Source organism: Amblyomma americanum, chromosome 5 (assembly GCF_052857255.1).
Source record: "Amblyomma americanum isolate KBUSLIRL-KWMA chromosome 5, ASM5285725v1, whole genome shotgun sequence".
NCBI lineage: Eukaryota > Metazoa > Arthropoda > Arachnida > Ixodida > Ixodidae > Amblyomma > Amblyomma americanum.
In genome coordinates, this window is record NC_135501.1 from 153,602,462 (window position 1) to 153,616,989 (window position 14,528).

General features: G+C 43.9%; 1 protein-coding gene across 1 annotated transcript; it reads left to right on the top strand.

Moving 5' to 3' along the window:
* The first annotated feature begins 894 nt into the window (after positions 1-894).
* Positions 895-9,853, top strand: LOC144135175 (uncharacterized). The gene is made up of 5 exons (XM_077667914.1): positions 895-997; positions 2,853-2,960; positions 5,870-5,977; positions 7,274-7,342; positions 9,550-9,853. Exons 1-5 carry the CDS (start codon positions 911-913, stop codon positions 9,619-9,621), a joined length of 444 nt encoding a protein of 147 aa, XP_077524040.1. The 5' UTR covers positions 895-910; the 3' UTR covers positions 9,622-9,853.
* The last annotated feature ends 4,675 nt before the right edge of the window (positions 9,854-14,528 follow it).

The window sequence follows — 14,528 nt, forward strand, 5'->3', positions numbered from 1 at the left end:
GCAAAGCTTAGAACCATCATGCGAGGAAAAAATTACTGGCCTTGTACGACTGGTGGGATAACAGCACTTTCACATTGTTGACTTTTGTGCTCACACTTAAGTGCCCCTTCTGATAAAATTCAGTGTCCATTCGACTTGAATTGTTTCAATGATGTAAAAAAATCTGTAACTGTTTTAAGAAAGAGAAAGCCATGCACGATGGAAAAGCGAACGTTTCCACTACGCACACAGAAAGCGCTGGCCCAGTGGACGCGATTTAGAAGACTTTCCAGTAAGCGTTATAAGCGGACAATGCTTGTGAACTACGCTAACAATTCTGCCACGCAGAAGATATTAGAAGGTTTCATTCGCCACTTGATCGGCACATTGCACGAAACTCAATCTTCAGCGCCTGGTATGAAAACGTTTTAGTAAACATGCCACGCACATGCGTGCACAGTGGCATCATGTTGGCATGAGGATAGTGCTAAAGCAGAAGACCGAATAGCATGCTTAAAGTGCTGAAGAAGGATCCAAAAAAGAACACAAGAACGAAACAGAAGGAGAAAGTGCAATCCAGTGGTTAGCTTAGTGCGAAGCCAGCAAGTCGCACTTTAGTTCGAGGTGTGGTTACAACTTACGCTTGCTTCTGCGGGTAGTTCTTTGCTCGCAGCCATGGAAAGCTTGTTCCAAGACCGTTGGGCAGGTTTCAGTGGAGACTCAAGAAATGATTAATACTTGCTCGTGCAGGCAGAGAGCATACTGCGCGCCAACGGAAAAACTTAGAGACGTACGAGTTGTCTTCATTGTATTCGGATTCTTTTTTTTTCGTTAACTCGAGCATTAAAGTACAAGGGCGTCTTGCAATAAACATGTGCTAAATATTCCAGTGCATGCTTTACCTTTCTAGGGCAGTGAAAGCGGAGTCACTATGGCGTCACGCAGCGCAGAAGGCAGCGGCAGCCCGCTATTATATGCAATGAAAAGTCCGGGTCATTGGGGTCAAGCGCGTCCCATGGTAAGAGAAGTTTGATAATAGCTCATTTACTGTGCACGATGTTTAGTGTAAATGACTTTTTAGAAGACAACATATTCGCACCTAGAAATGGTGCTCACATGTGTGAGGCAGTGAAAGGACCTAATCTCGCAACAATGAAAGCAGTTTTAAGTTGGTGATTTTGCAAGGGTGCTGCTCTAAGTTCTCGAGTTTCTAACCTATGATCCTAAAATTTGCCCGTTCGAGATCCCAACAGAACACCACTGCAGCGTCGATCTTAGAAAACACTGCGCGCGTATGTGGAGCGGTATTTTGTGTCCTTGCAAACACCACAAAAGCTCTCGAGTTGATAACCAAAGCCACAGCAGCCATTATTTAAAGAGGTTACATAATTAAGGACATGGTAATGCTGTTCAGAGATCATACATTCAAGCGCCCTGAGTGCAGAAAGTGTGAAAAGGACAACTATATAAGTTTGCAGTAAAAAATAGCAACCATGAATAATTCGGTTGGCCCAAAAATAGCGCGATTCAAAGTGTACGAAGGGCGTTCTGAGGCGATTTGCGCTCTGAGAGTTTTTTAGAGGCACAGAACTATGATTCAACAATAGTTTTATGTATTTACACGTTGCCAGGACTGCGGACGCATAATGGCGTTAAAGGTTGTCAAAAGCGCATGTTCGAAATTCAAGGAATCAGTGATGGTAACGCTACCGGTGCTAGGAAGTCATTGCCAGTATATACTTGTCATGGCTTCCTTGTCCAGCAGTGACACTTATATAGTACCCTTAGTCCAAGAATATTAGTATTCAGCATGAAACGAAGTGTTTTCAGCTAGGTAAAGAGGCCTAATTGGGCCTCTCGACATAACAGATCCGAAAATCACTGTGGCTGATTCAGGCTTAAACAGCAGTGCTTTTAGGCATCAACGGCGAGTAGAGTGTCGGTGCAAGTACATGCTTTCTCAAAAAGATACAGACTGAGGGGGTTGCTTTTGAGCCCAGCAGCTTGGGTCGTATTGCCCCCTCTTTTACCATAATCTCTCCAAGGCGCTAGGGTCTCCCATCCTCTTCCCTCTCAAGCGTTTGGTTTGCAATGTGTACTAGATAGCTCCACTACGCGGCTTAGGAGGAAACCCTTTGGGCTGCATATGATTGACGCAGACGGCATCTCAGCTTGCAGCTAGCGCTGCTTTTGGTAATGTGTTATTACAATAAAAAAACAGTAATGGTTTAGCCAAGAAAACTGAAATGAAGGAAGAACTTGTGGGTATAGATATACAAGTGAAGTAAAATGACAGATATGTTATAATCACGGATGTTGACACGCAACAAATGGTGTTCAGGTGAGAACAGGTTCCATACTCTGAAAAAGAGTTGATACTGCGTCGTAACGAGATGCCTTTCAAGGAAGTTCATGCAAAGCATCTGTTTTAATAATGACTTTAGTCTGATACCTGAGAAATGGTGGCTTAGAGTGGCATAGTGCAAAAGGAGAAGCTTTATTGGCTTGATTGACGTGCTGAAGGAAAACAAAATTGGAAGAGAATACAAGGATGAATCACTAGCAAACAGCGATCGACCTGCTGGCCGAGGGTCAAGGAAGCCAGTGTCTTTGCGAGGTTGCTTGTCGCTGTTGGATGCTCTTAGCTCGGGAACATAGAGGGCTTGTTACAAGCTAGTAAAAAAAAAGATGGAATAATGCTTTGCCAAGCATGTAGAGAGCGTACACAGCGATAGAGAAAAGACGTACAGATTGAGATTTACGTTGAGATTCCCCTCCTTTAGGATATTTCGTTTGAAGTTGGCACCTAACTATGCCAGCATCTTGGAATGAAACATGTACTGAATGTTCCCCTGCATGCTCTACCTTTCTAGGGTAGTGGGTTTACACACTCTTCGCCGTATCGTAGCGCCGTAGACGGCGGCATTCCGCTCTTACATGCATCGAAAAGACCGGGTTACATGCGTCAATCGCGGCCCATGGTAAGTGATGTTTCATAATACACCATGTCCTGTACACGATGCTTAGCGAGAACGACTTGTGCGATGATAATATACTGTGACCTAGAATTAGGGCTTTTCTGCATTCGTGAGAAGATCTTGGTCTCGAAACACGGAACACAGTTGTAAGAAGCAGGATTGAAACGTTTGCTTCTCGTACTCTCCAGTTCGCATTTTACTGGATTAAAAGTATTATAAGTAGCCACTGGAGCATTGCCTTAGAACAAGCGTCTATGCTAGGAAACACATCGGTTTTGCTGCGTCTATTATGCATGTTACAACTTCAGTGATAATAATAATTGGTTTTGGGGGAAAGGAAATGGCGCAGTATCTGTCTCATATGTCAATGGAAATGTAAACCGCGCCGTAAGGGAAGGGATGAAGGAGGGAGTGAAAGAAGAAAGGAAGAAAAAGGTGCCGTAGTGGAGGGCTCCGGAATAATTTCGACCACCTGGGGATCTTTAAGGTGCACTGACATCGCACAGTACACGGGCGGCTTAGCGTTTCGCCTCTAACGAAACACGGCCGCCGCGGCCGGTTTCGAACCCGGGTACTCCGGAATAGTATCCGAGCGCCGTAACCACTGAGCCACCGCGGCGGGTCTTACAACTTCAGATAAATACAAAATAGGTATGCAACAATATTCTTGCGAATTTACATCTCTCCACAACGTCGGAGGGATAGCAACATATTGCTGCGAAGCTTTTTAATGCTTATTTGATCGTATTTAACGCCGTTGGCACGCGGATTTATCACTTTATTTGTGATGCAAGAGGCGACCAGATTAATCTCGAAGGATCGCAGCCAGGCTGAAGTGATTCGGCATTGTTCCGGAATGCCGCGGTTATTTTGTACGCAGTATCTCGGAAGTTCGTTGTAAGCATTAAATTGTGCACGGCCGAGAGCGGCGAGCATTCTCTTCGACGGCTACCGAGCAGGCTTGTTGCTACGCCGCCGCAGAGTGATTCAGTCTTTTTTTGCGGGAGCAAGTCAGCTTAAATAAAGAGTTTCGTTCGGAAGCCATTCTCGCTGTCTTCCTCCTCGCCGGACTGCAGTCACCACTATGTGTCAACATTGAAGGTTGTCAACAGCATTCGTTTGAAACTGTAACAACCCATGATGGCAAAGCTACTGAATCGACGTAGGCACCCTTGACACATGCATGTGAAGGCTACGTTGTGCACCAGTGGCATCTTTAGTAATACACCTAGTTCCTACATGACACTTCAGCATGGAATGAAAAAAGGTTATTTTGAGTTAGGTCAAGAGGCTTAATTCAGTTATTACTGCAGAGAACAGAGTGCTATGCGGCTTACTTAAGATTAGTCTGGTGAAAGCGTACATTAGGGGGAGACGCGAATGAGAGAAGTTGCGACGCAAGTATCTCAGCATGCAGCCAGCACTTAATTAGCTAATAAGCAATGACTGCTCATAAAACAAAACAGTCGAAGAAATTGGTAGGGAGATTTATAAACCGAGTTAAACGGCAGAAACTGGACAATTGCGGAAGATGCCAAGGCGATAAGTTATTTTATTTTTTTATTGTGACAGTTGACCTGCTAGCATAAAGTTATTTACTAATGTAGATATAAACTATACTCTCGAAGGAAGTGGAGTAACGTCCGGTGACGCTGGCCAAAAATCCATTCTTGTGCACCTGTTGAACGACCTGGGTGTGGTCCGCACCACAGCAGGTGTTTCTGCCGGATAGCACGCAAAGAGCGGCCGGCCAAAAGCAAGTATTTAGTGTCCGTCCTGTAGACAGGAGCGGGACAGAAGAGGCAGGGCTCACTTAAAGGGGCATAATACAAAACTGGATACGACCGGGTTACCGTTGGGTTGAGGGCGACACGGAGGCGTAACCTTCGAGGCAGGACTTCTTGAATGACCGGTGGGAGAAGCGCTAAAATGGCGCGCCGGAGGTTTTCTTTTCTTGGAGGAGAAAAGTCTCCGTAGAGCTTGGGGCCGCTTGAAGGGGACGTGGAGAAGCGGACTCATGACTTGCCCCACCCACCAAGGATTGTTTTGGGGTGGGCATCTCTACGCTCAGCTATAGCGTTGACGGTGCGTCAGAATAAGATATGAGCTTACGAGTATTTCGTATTACTGTAAACTAAAAAGTCATTTAATAAGCCGGCGTTACACGAAATACCAGCGGGCAAGCCCTGAATGTTAATGAGCAGAAACAGGACCCCAAGAAAAAAAGCTGTGTGGCACTCCTGGACATACGAACAGAGAACGAATAGTGAGTGTTCATAAGCTGCAACCGACTTGTTACAAAAAAAAAGAAAACGAAAATACTCTGACTGAATTCCATTCCCCGTTACTTGTGGCATACTTTTTGATTACTTAAATGAACTAAACAAAAACTCTGGAAACTATAGGAATGCTGAGAAATATATTATGAAGCTCTTACAAGAACAATGATAGCAGAGCTTCGCAGAGTTCATGAGGAAACCATGCAACATAATGTAGGACAAAGAATCCGTTTAAAGAAAGCCTTCGCTTTTTCACGTAAGATACTTCTGCTGTATCTTCCCCGGACAGGTTGCTAGGAATATTGGGCAATGGTTGGAAAGTTTTTTGCTCCCACTCATCAGAAAGAAACATCTCGGATGACTTGCTTCTTGGTTACAGCTACTGTTAGCAAGGTTATTCTTGAGTATTGATCATGATATTAGAGTAAAAATATCATGAGCCGTACTGATGTATAGCTGCCAGGGATAATGCCACAAGATATCTGTACCTGTGAAAAACCATGATTGTCATTGCCTCTTGTGAATAAAAGTTATAGCTTTAGTACAGGTAATAGATAAGATAGGACAATGCATTGTTTTTCGTCATTTGAGTGTGCGAAAGTGCGAATAAATTTCCGGATTCTGTTCTACTAGAATGGTGGCAACGCCTATAATTCCGGCTACAATACTGGAATGGAAAATGACATGGCTGCCGTAAAGGGAATAGGAGGCTGGGGTTTCGGCCAGCAGCAGACACCGATGGTAAGAGACTTCTGTAGATGCACTTGATTGCTAGCTCGTGTTTCGTTTTGAACGGTAGCTACATGGTTGGTTTCAAAGGGGACGTGTCGCAGGTTGAATCCAATGTCGATAAGTAAAAAAATTCGACCTTAGTGTCATTTCGTGTAGTAACCAGCAGTGACTATTTTGTGTAGACAAAACAAGCGGCTTTTTGCACGAACGTTTCTTTGTACAAAGATGCCTATTAGCCCCTTCAGCTTAGAAATATTCACTGTTTAAAGCAAGAAGATTAAAAGACAATAATAAAACATCTCTGCTTGTTTTCGTATTGTCCAAACGCAGAAAAGCTAAAAAAGCATCGAATGCGGCCTAGTGAGATAGTTTTTCAGGAATATGTGAGTACTTATGAATGCTATATAAGTGCCAGTAAAGAAGCAGTTATGAAAGCGTGAAACCGAGATTTATCAATATTTTAGAACAAGCTATTTGTAGCCTACTAGAACAGTTTTTTTCACGTGGGTTATACAGCCAGGAGGATGAAAAGTGGCAGAATAACCATTGGCAATAGTGTGGTAAACAACAACTACGGCTACTTAACCGAACTAACGTTACTGAACGTCTTTAATAACCTATAACTGAGGCTAATTGATTAACTTTAATTCATTCTTAATGCAGTTGTATTTCTTGGTTATTCTATTTTCTAGAATTTTTATAGCGCTTCATGTACTGATATTCCTGGCTTGGCTTCCAACTTCATGGATGAACGGTGTCAATATGAACTCAGGACAAATAATATTAGCGCGAAACCCCTGCCCCTGGCCGGTGAGATGCAGATGTTATGTATAGCGTTCTGTCTGTCGGAGGCGCAAAGAAATCGCCAAAGATAATAACCCTTCCTTTTTTACTTTCGGCTAGCAAACAGGAATGTGGGATATAGGGCCAATGTGTGTTGTGGAAAATGGCGGTCTGCTTGAATTAGAACGAACTACGGATGATCATCTGTGTGAATGTACCGTTTTATGCTGATATATTCAGCGTTTCTGATTAGTTAAGTTTTCTTTTAAGGTTTATTTCTTTGCCATCCTCTCTGTAAGGACACTATCCCGAGTGTTGAGAGTTTTTTTAAATCAAGAATAAAAATGGTGGAGTGACCTTAGGAGAAAAGTTGTCAAATTTCTGTTTTTTTTCATTCAGTTTTTCGTGATATAAATATGAGGAAGATAGCTGTTGCTGATGTACTGTGACTTTAAAACTTGTATTCAGTTTCTAAAAATTATTTTTTTGACCGAGTCATTCTCTAATATTTCACGACTTCAGCATAATGGAGGCATTCCTGGAATAAAGGCTGGGAGAAAGTGGAGACTTGGTAAACCAAGACCAATAATGGTAAGAATAATTTTTTGATCCACATTATTCAAACGAGAACCATTTGAGTGTTGCCAAGTTACCATTACGTGATGGATGTGTGAATTACTCTCCAGGTTCAAATTTCCAATCTTGCCCATATTTGTATTTCTCCTAATCTTCACTGAATGATCTCGAATTCTAATATGACCTAAAACCTAAATATGTCTGTGCGTGTGCGTGGTTGAAGTTAAAGATACCACGACCAGCAAAGCTGAACATACCGGTACCCGGGCTCCAGGAACTGCGGCTGATGAATTTATGATCAAGGAACACTTCAAGAAACTACGCAGCACTTAGCGCATTGCCATGTGCACCCAATGTGCTGAAATATTTCTATTTCGCTCAAAAAGCAGTGCTACTTACCACTTCCACTCCACCCTCCTCTTGCACGGAAATCTGATGTTTTTTGAAGTGAAGCTTCCGGCTCAAGTGAGGTGCCTCCACCCTCCACCTTCACTCTTCAGAAATACCAACCACCAGCCAGATACCTGTCGCACCCGGTTAGATAAGAGGCGTTCCACTGACCTCCACTCTTGATCCACCGTCCCATCCACCCCTGCCCTCCGGCACCCTGCAGAAGCACCATCCACCACCCATCTGCCCAGCTCTACCTATCAGTAGTGTCACCCACTACCAGCTACCTACATACAGCCTCTGCAAGGCCTACACCTACAAGAAGCTCAAACAGCAGCCCAAGAACCGAGGATGAAGTCGTATTTAAAAGGCGCAATGGCGAAGCCAGGTTTCCTACTGAAAGACCTCACTCGCCGCCACCCTCAATACACAATCCCACCTCACCCTCGCCCACCTTCACTATCCAGAAGCATTGCCCACCAAGAAACTTACTCTAAAGAAATGCCTCTCTCTATCAACCCATCTACCTGCACTCCTGAAAAGGCCTCTACAGACTGGAACTCAACGCAGTAGAGGGTTGAAAAAACGTTGATGAAATCGCATTCAAAGAAGAACTGGAAAACCAGCTGGCCTCCTGATGCGCCACCTCCAATCCGCACCCCACCTCTTTCACTACCGCCATTTTCCAGTTACTGCGAGTTACTAGTTAATGTCAGTTAATGACACTTTCGACCCTCTTATGTTCACCTTCCCCATCTAGAAAATTTTTGTCTCGTGTGAGAAGCCACGGTTTGTAGTGAAAGCAATAATCAGTGCAAAAGCATTAAAGTAATCAACGAGGGCAACTTCAACTGCTTTCAGAGAATCGTGGCGTCAGCTGTCTGATCGTTCGCAATCTTTTTTGGTACAAATGAACTCAAGATATCTTCATCGCAACCGAACAAGATGGTTCATGGCAAAGATGGATGAATTCGGAAAAAAAAGACTACGAGCTCTGTCACTGCTTGAAACGGCAAAGAGCTTTGTGCACGGTGGCGAACAAAGCGAAGATGCAGCTGTTTCTGACGGCGTGCTGCGTATAGCAGCGATTTATTTTCTTCATGTGGATTTAGCATCCTTAATGGTTCGAGTGGGGTGCTTGTTAAGCCAACTAGCGAACACATTGCAAATTGACAAAATATTGGGCTTGGTAGCACGTACTACTATATTTTTACGCAGATCTTTAGGCAGTAGTAATCACAAGTATTTTTTAATGTTGTGAAGACATCTGAAGTTTTGGAAATAATAGGTGATTGCCATTTTTAAACATTTGCAAAGCGCTTTACAAGTTGTAAAGATTATAAAACTTTATATCAAATATGGTCCGTGTATTTAGAAACCAACCGCTTTCTTTGGGCGTTTCCAAATAACATCTTTGGTTTGCGTTATGCCCGAGAAACAATTATCAAAAGTTGATTGTTAAGAATCAAATTAATAAGAGCAGCTTTGAAGCTTAATGACCAGACGTCCTGGTTTGTCATGTGCTCGCACCGACATGTTTATAAACGCGTGCAGAGCACTTCACGGCCAAGGACGCTGAAATACCGTTTGCTGTTCATAGGCTACACAGATGAATACAATGTTCAAAGGAATTCGTTGTTTGCTTGCGGCATTTATTTTATCCCAAGCTGGCCTTTTGTTTTAGCTCCAGTTCACCCCCTCTATGCCCTGTTAGGCACTGTTGTGCCTTACTTTATTCCAAATTTTGAACCAGAGCATCCATTTTCCTTTGCCTACCAAGTGAACAGCTACACGTCTTATTGCACGACTTACTGTTTGTTCTCTTTGGACAGATCGTGATCAAGGGGTGCCCCGTTGGCTTCAGGTGGGGACAGCAGCAGCAATCGCCACTGCTGCTTGGCTGAACGCAGTCGAGCGAAGCTAACCAGCGCCTCACTGTTACGGAAACAAAGCCTCGCTTACCCGATCCTGTGGTTGCAATACTTCGACTCTCGCTGCGCTCATTCTTCAATGCCAATTTACACATATTTTAATAATTTGCTCCTAGATGTGTCGCGTTCATTCATTGCTAGTATGCGAGCCGGCGAAGCGGCAAAGCTAAGCGGATTTCTGTGAAATAAAATAGCACAAAACGCTCTGCGGAAATCACAATTTTAGAAAACCAAGAACCGAGAACCGTTTGGTCATGTATTTTGCGTCCATGACTAGGCCATACACTGAGGCGAAATCTTGTCAGTGTGACTAACTGCCATTAATATTCAGCTCGAGGTGGCACTGACAGCGGTCATCAAAAAACCGGTTATACTGCTTCAGACGTGACGTTATCTCCTCTTAATGGGGAAGGGGACAGAGAAAAAGTACCTTCGATTGTTCGTACAGGGCAAAATGTCTACAGGGTATCAATGTTTTTTTCTGTAAACTGTTGTGTCAGCAGAAGCGATAAAAAGACAGTAGGACTAACACAGTGAAAGAAGCTACCCTACGTCCGCACGGAAATAGCAAAGCGCAATTATTTCTATGAGGGCGCGACCGCTCCTCTATTTTCCGAAGCCAGTATTATAAAATATGGCACTCTTTTGTTTCTCTTTTGTAGTTGACTGCGTTGAATACGAAAATCTGTTGAAGTAAAATGGGCACTCATTCTGAATCATGAGTGCAGACCTTTACGAGCCTTGAATATTTGCATAACGTCTACTCATTATTACTGTAACGGCACTGAAGTTATTAGACTGGAATTAGACTCGAATGATCGGTAGATTCGAATGATAGGTAGTTTAAATATTTGTGTAAATTGTCTATAGGATGCAAGATTTCGCGGCACTGTAACGTTACAAGACCCACAAGTGGTCACCAACAACTGCAACGTCTACAGTGTAAGGCTAAACCTCATGTAACATTATTCAACAATTGGTTTGTAAACTGCAAGTAAAAAATTAATGGTTTTTGAGATAAGTGAATGCCGTGGTAACTGTCTCACCTTTTGGTGGACGCCTCAACCACGCCTTGAGAGAACAAAAAAAAAAGGGGGGGGGGAGTGAAAGAATAAGGAGAGAAAGAGGTGCCTGATTAATTTCGGCCAACGGGAGATCTTTAACGTGCACTGACATCGCACAGTATACGGGCGCCATTTGCGTTTCATGTCCGTCGAAACTCGGCCGCCGTGGTGGGTTTTAAACCGAGATACTCAGGCTCAGTAGTGAACTACATATAAAGCAATGATAATGGTGCGCAAAATAGGGTAAGTGACTTGAATCGAAAGAGAACTTTTGCTTCTAGCAGCTCATGGGAAACATGATTGTCGAGAGACAACCACGACCGCTCGCCCAAGACGACGAGAACGCTTCTCTAATGCTGTGCAGAGCGAAGGAAAGAAAATGCCGCTTATATTCCGCAATTTCCTGAAGCAAATATACCTTGGCGTAAGCTTCTTTCAGGCGTGGCTTGTACTGCACTGCCGGCTGCATGTGGGTCCACGCTTTCCCTCGGGAAGGGTAACTTCTTAGAATTTTGCGGAAGTTAATGCAAAACTGCGTAAGAGGCCTGTGAGTACTTGTTCTTGAATTTTTTAGTGAATCCTCTGTGCAACTGCTGCTATCCAATTTTCCATACTTCTGCCGGAAAATTGGTCTCTAACACAGCGCTGTGTGCATTGCCACAGCCCTGTATGCTACTCCTCATGCGAAACCTTCATTCCGAGGCATATGTTGATGACAATTATAGAAAAACGCCACTGGTGGCACATGGCTTCGAAAGTGATAACTACGCCAATTTTTCCTCTAAACTGAGATAATCGGCCAGCGGCATGAACCCAAGCTGTACTGCAAATAGGAGCTTCGTTACGTCAAGGTCTAAGGGGCTTCGTTCTAACTGAATATTAGCTCTGGCACTCCCGTGGAAGTCTACCTTCCTGCCAAATAAACATTCAAACACGCTTCATTTCCACAGCGTTATATTGCTACAAACGTATATATAATTATAATTGAATTTTGGAGAAAGGAAATGGTGCAGTATCTGTCTCATATATCGTTGGACACCTGAACCGCGCCGTAAGGGAAGGGATAAAGGAGGGACTGAGAGAAGAAAGGAAAAAAGAAGTGCCGTAGTGGAGGGGTTCGTAATAATTTCGACCACCTGGGTATCTTTAACTTGCTCTGACATCACCAGCACACGGGCGCCTTTGCGGTTTGCCTCCATGAAACCGCAATCACCGCGGTCGGGTTCGAACCCGCGAACTCCGGATCAGTAGCCGAGTGCCCTAACCACTGAGTCACCGCGGTGGTGCTGCTACAAACGTAAGAAATGATTTTTTTTGTGCGCCGTGGTTTGAGCACCTAGCTGTAAGAAGCCATGTGTTACGTGCTACGAACGTAAGAAATAATTTTTTTGTGCGCTGCGGTTTGAGCACCTTGCTCTAAGAAGCCAGCGCTCTACGTATGTATACAGCTTGCGCATTCTGGCAATTTAATATAGTTTTATATTTTCTGCATGTGGAACGTTGTACACTAGAAACACGTCTTCACAGGCTGTGGCGGCATTACAAAGAATTCATAAACGTCATCCCGAATAGGAAGACTGGCTGCTTCAGTGCTGTTGATGCCTCTCTTAGTGACAAACTGTGCGTGACAGGGCTATTTCAAAAACGCTGCGAACGCCGCGCCAGCTGGGGCTCAGATGGCGCAGGCGGCAGCTCTCAGGCTCGAACAGATGGCGACGCGCTACACGCCTGGCGTTGCCAGTTGGCAGCGAAGAAAGTTGCAGAACGTGACTCACGTGCGCTGCCTGCTTGACAGTTCCTGCAAGCCGCTCTTGCTTTCGCGCGAATATATACTAGAGCGCTGCAACAATAACAACCAAAAGCAAACAAACGATACCCTTCATTACATGATGTAGTTCAGAGTTGTTTAATTGCGACATGTGATGCGTTCTTCATGTGAATAGTTCCTTGGTTTTTCTCACTTAAGCTAGCAATCGCTCTACGAACGGCTCGCGATGTTTGCTACATGGAGCATTGCGAGTAGCGACCACATTTCAAGAAAGCGTCGTATGAAGGACATTGTGGGGTCAGCTCATATCCCCAGTCGCTGTATCTTATATTTCTTTTTTCGGCTTCGTTTTCTGTTGTAGGATGTGAACCTTTTTCGTTATGTGTGTGACTTCTCAGAGGAAAACGTAACGAAGCCCGTGATCATGAACGGAAACGGCCTTCTCAGAAAAGAAAGTGAAAATAAGAGAAGGATGTAAGAGAGGGGGCTTTAGAATCGAGAGAGCTCACCAACAGAGAAAACAACGCGGCTTACTCTGGAAACAATGTAACTGAAAAAATTCTGGCTTCTGTGTATATAACGATTCGTGGAGTAGAAATATAACTGCTGCTTCGCAGCACAAATAAATTTATCTCTTATGACAACATGCTGAAGAAGCTTTCAGTAAAGTAATGTTCGAACAATGTTAGTTTGGGTGCAACCGCGCAAATGGACTAAAGACAGGAACAGAAGAAGGTACTTATTGCCGAGCTGTTCCCTCTGCTTTTCTTCCTTTGGCGTTCTTCAACATGAAATCAATAGTTATCAACTAGCCCAGCTCTCCATCTTACTCCTTCGAACTATGTCTTACTTCGCAGATGCTTGCTGTTGGCATTATGCTTCATGTTTCGAGCTCGCTTTTTTTTTGTTACAGGATAATCTGTCTATCGTTTAGGCAAGGTTTGCATGGGTCAGTGAGCGCTAAAGGAAAAGTAAAGTACTGCATCTCTTTGTCTGCTTGATGCAAACTAAGCCATTTGCATTAGAATTATAAAAAATAACACAAGTAGAGTGAGCATAAACGCAGTCATCTCTGACAAAAAATCAGGTTTCCTACCGAATACAGCGGAATCACTATTAATTTTTTAAGGGGAAGGGGCGGGAGGCTTCTTAGCACAGTCGACGGAAGTAAAGATATATTTCCCTTTTTCATCACATTATGCGAGATTTGCCAACTGAGAAAACATATGTCATTGCTTATAGTGGCGCATTTTATACTGCTCCCGCCTGCTCTGCATCAAGTAAGCTGCGCCGCTGGGTAGCAACAAAAGAGAAAACTTGCGTATTTGACCTTTTCCGCTATTTTTGTTCCGGCTCTTACGAAAGTAGTGGTTGGAGTTTTCGGTTTACAGCGAAAATATCTAGAAAAAGTAGTCCGGATTCAATTTTGGAAATTCAATTTTAACTTAAAATGGTCAGTACACTCAAGATGAACGCAATATCTAGGTGACTTTCTTGCAAGTGTTACACTCAGTCAAAAGAAAGACGTAAGTTCGAAATGCAGGGTCGTGATGAAACCGAGCACTTATGGATTAAGTGGCGCTGGTGTGCGTTTTGAGGGATTGCTCCTCTACTTCACAGCGCTATGCAGGCTGCGATGCTTCACCTCGTCGGCAAATGTGTGCTAGCGTGGCGCCATTGACTGCCGTCACTCGCTTTGACGCATTAATCGGTCAGGCAGCTTTTTCACTGCACGGACAAAAAACATGCATAAGCCGGACGAAGAAGAGTCATGTTCTTACTGTTGCGACGGTTAAGCGGCAGTTCAATGGCCCTCGTGAATGGGCAGACCACGTGATGCCCCGACCTCTTGCTGAGTCTAGAGCAGCATCCGAAGAACAACATACGGCAACACATCTTTTACAAATGAACATTTACTGGTGTTTTTGTTTAACGGTTCAATACTTCAACTTGCGTTACTTATTTTCAGTTGCGATAGCATCACTTTCCGCAATTTAGACCCTCTGTAGGCGCCCTTCTGGTAATTAGTGACCGGTCCTGCATTCCCT

Bases quoted from the DNA above. Each gene is read 5' to 3' on its own strand.
- LOC144135175 (XM_077667914.1), top strand. From the start codon at position 911: ATGGCGTCACGCAGCGCAGAAGGCAGCGGCAGCCCGCTATTATATGCA. The intron at 5,978-7,273 runs GTAAGAGACTTC...TCACGACTTCAG, and splicing joins GCCAGCAGCAGACACCGATG to CATAATGGAGGCATTCCTGG. The intron at 7,343-9,549 runs GTAAGAATAATT...CTCTTTGGACAG, and splicing joins GTAAACCAAGACCAATAATG to ATCGTGATCAAGGGGTGCCC.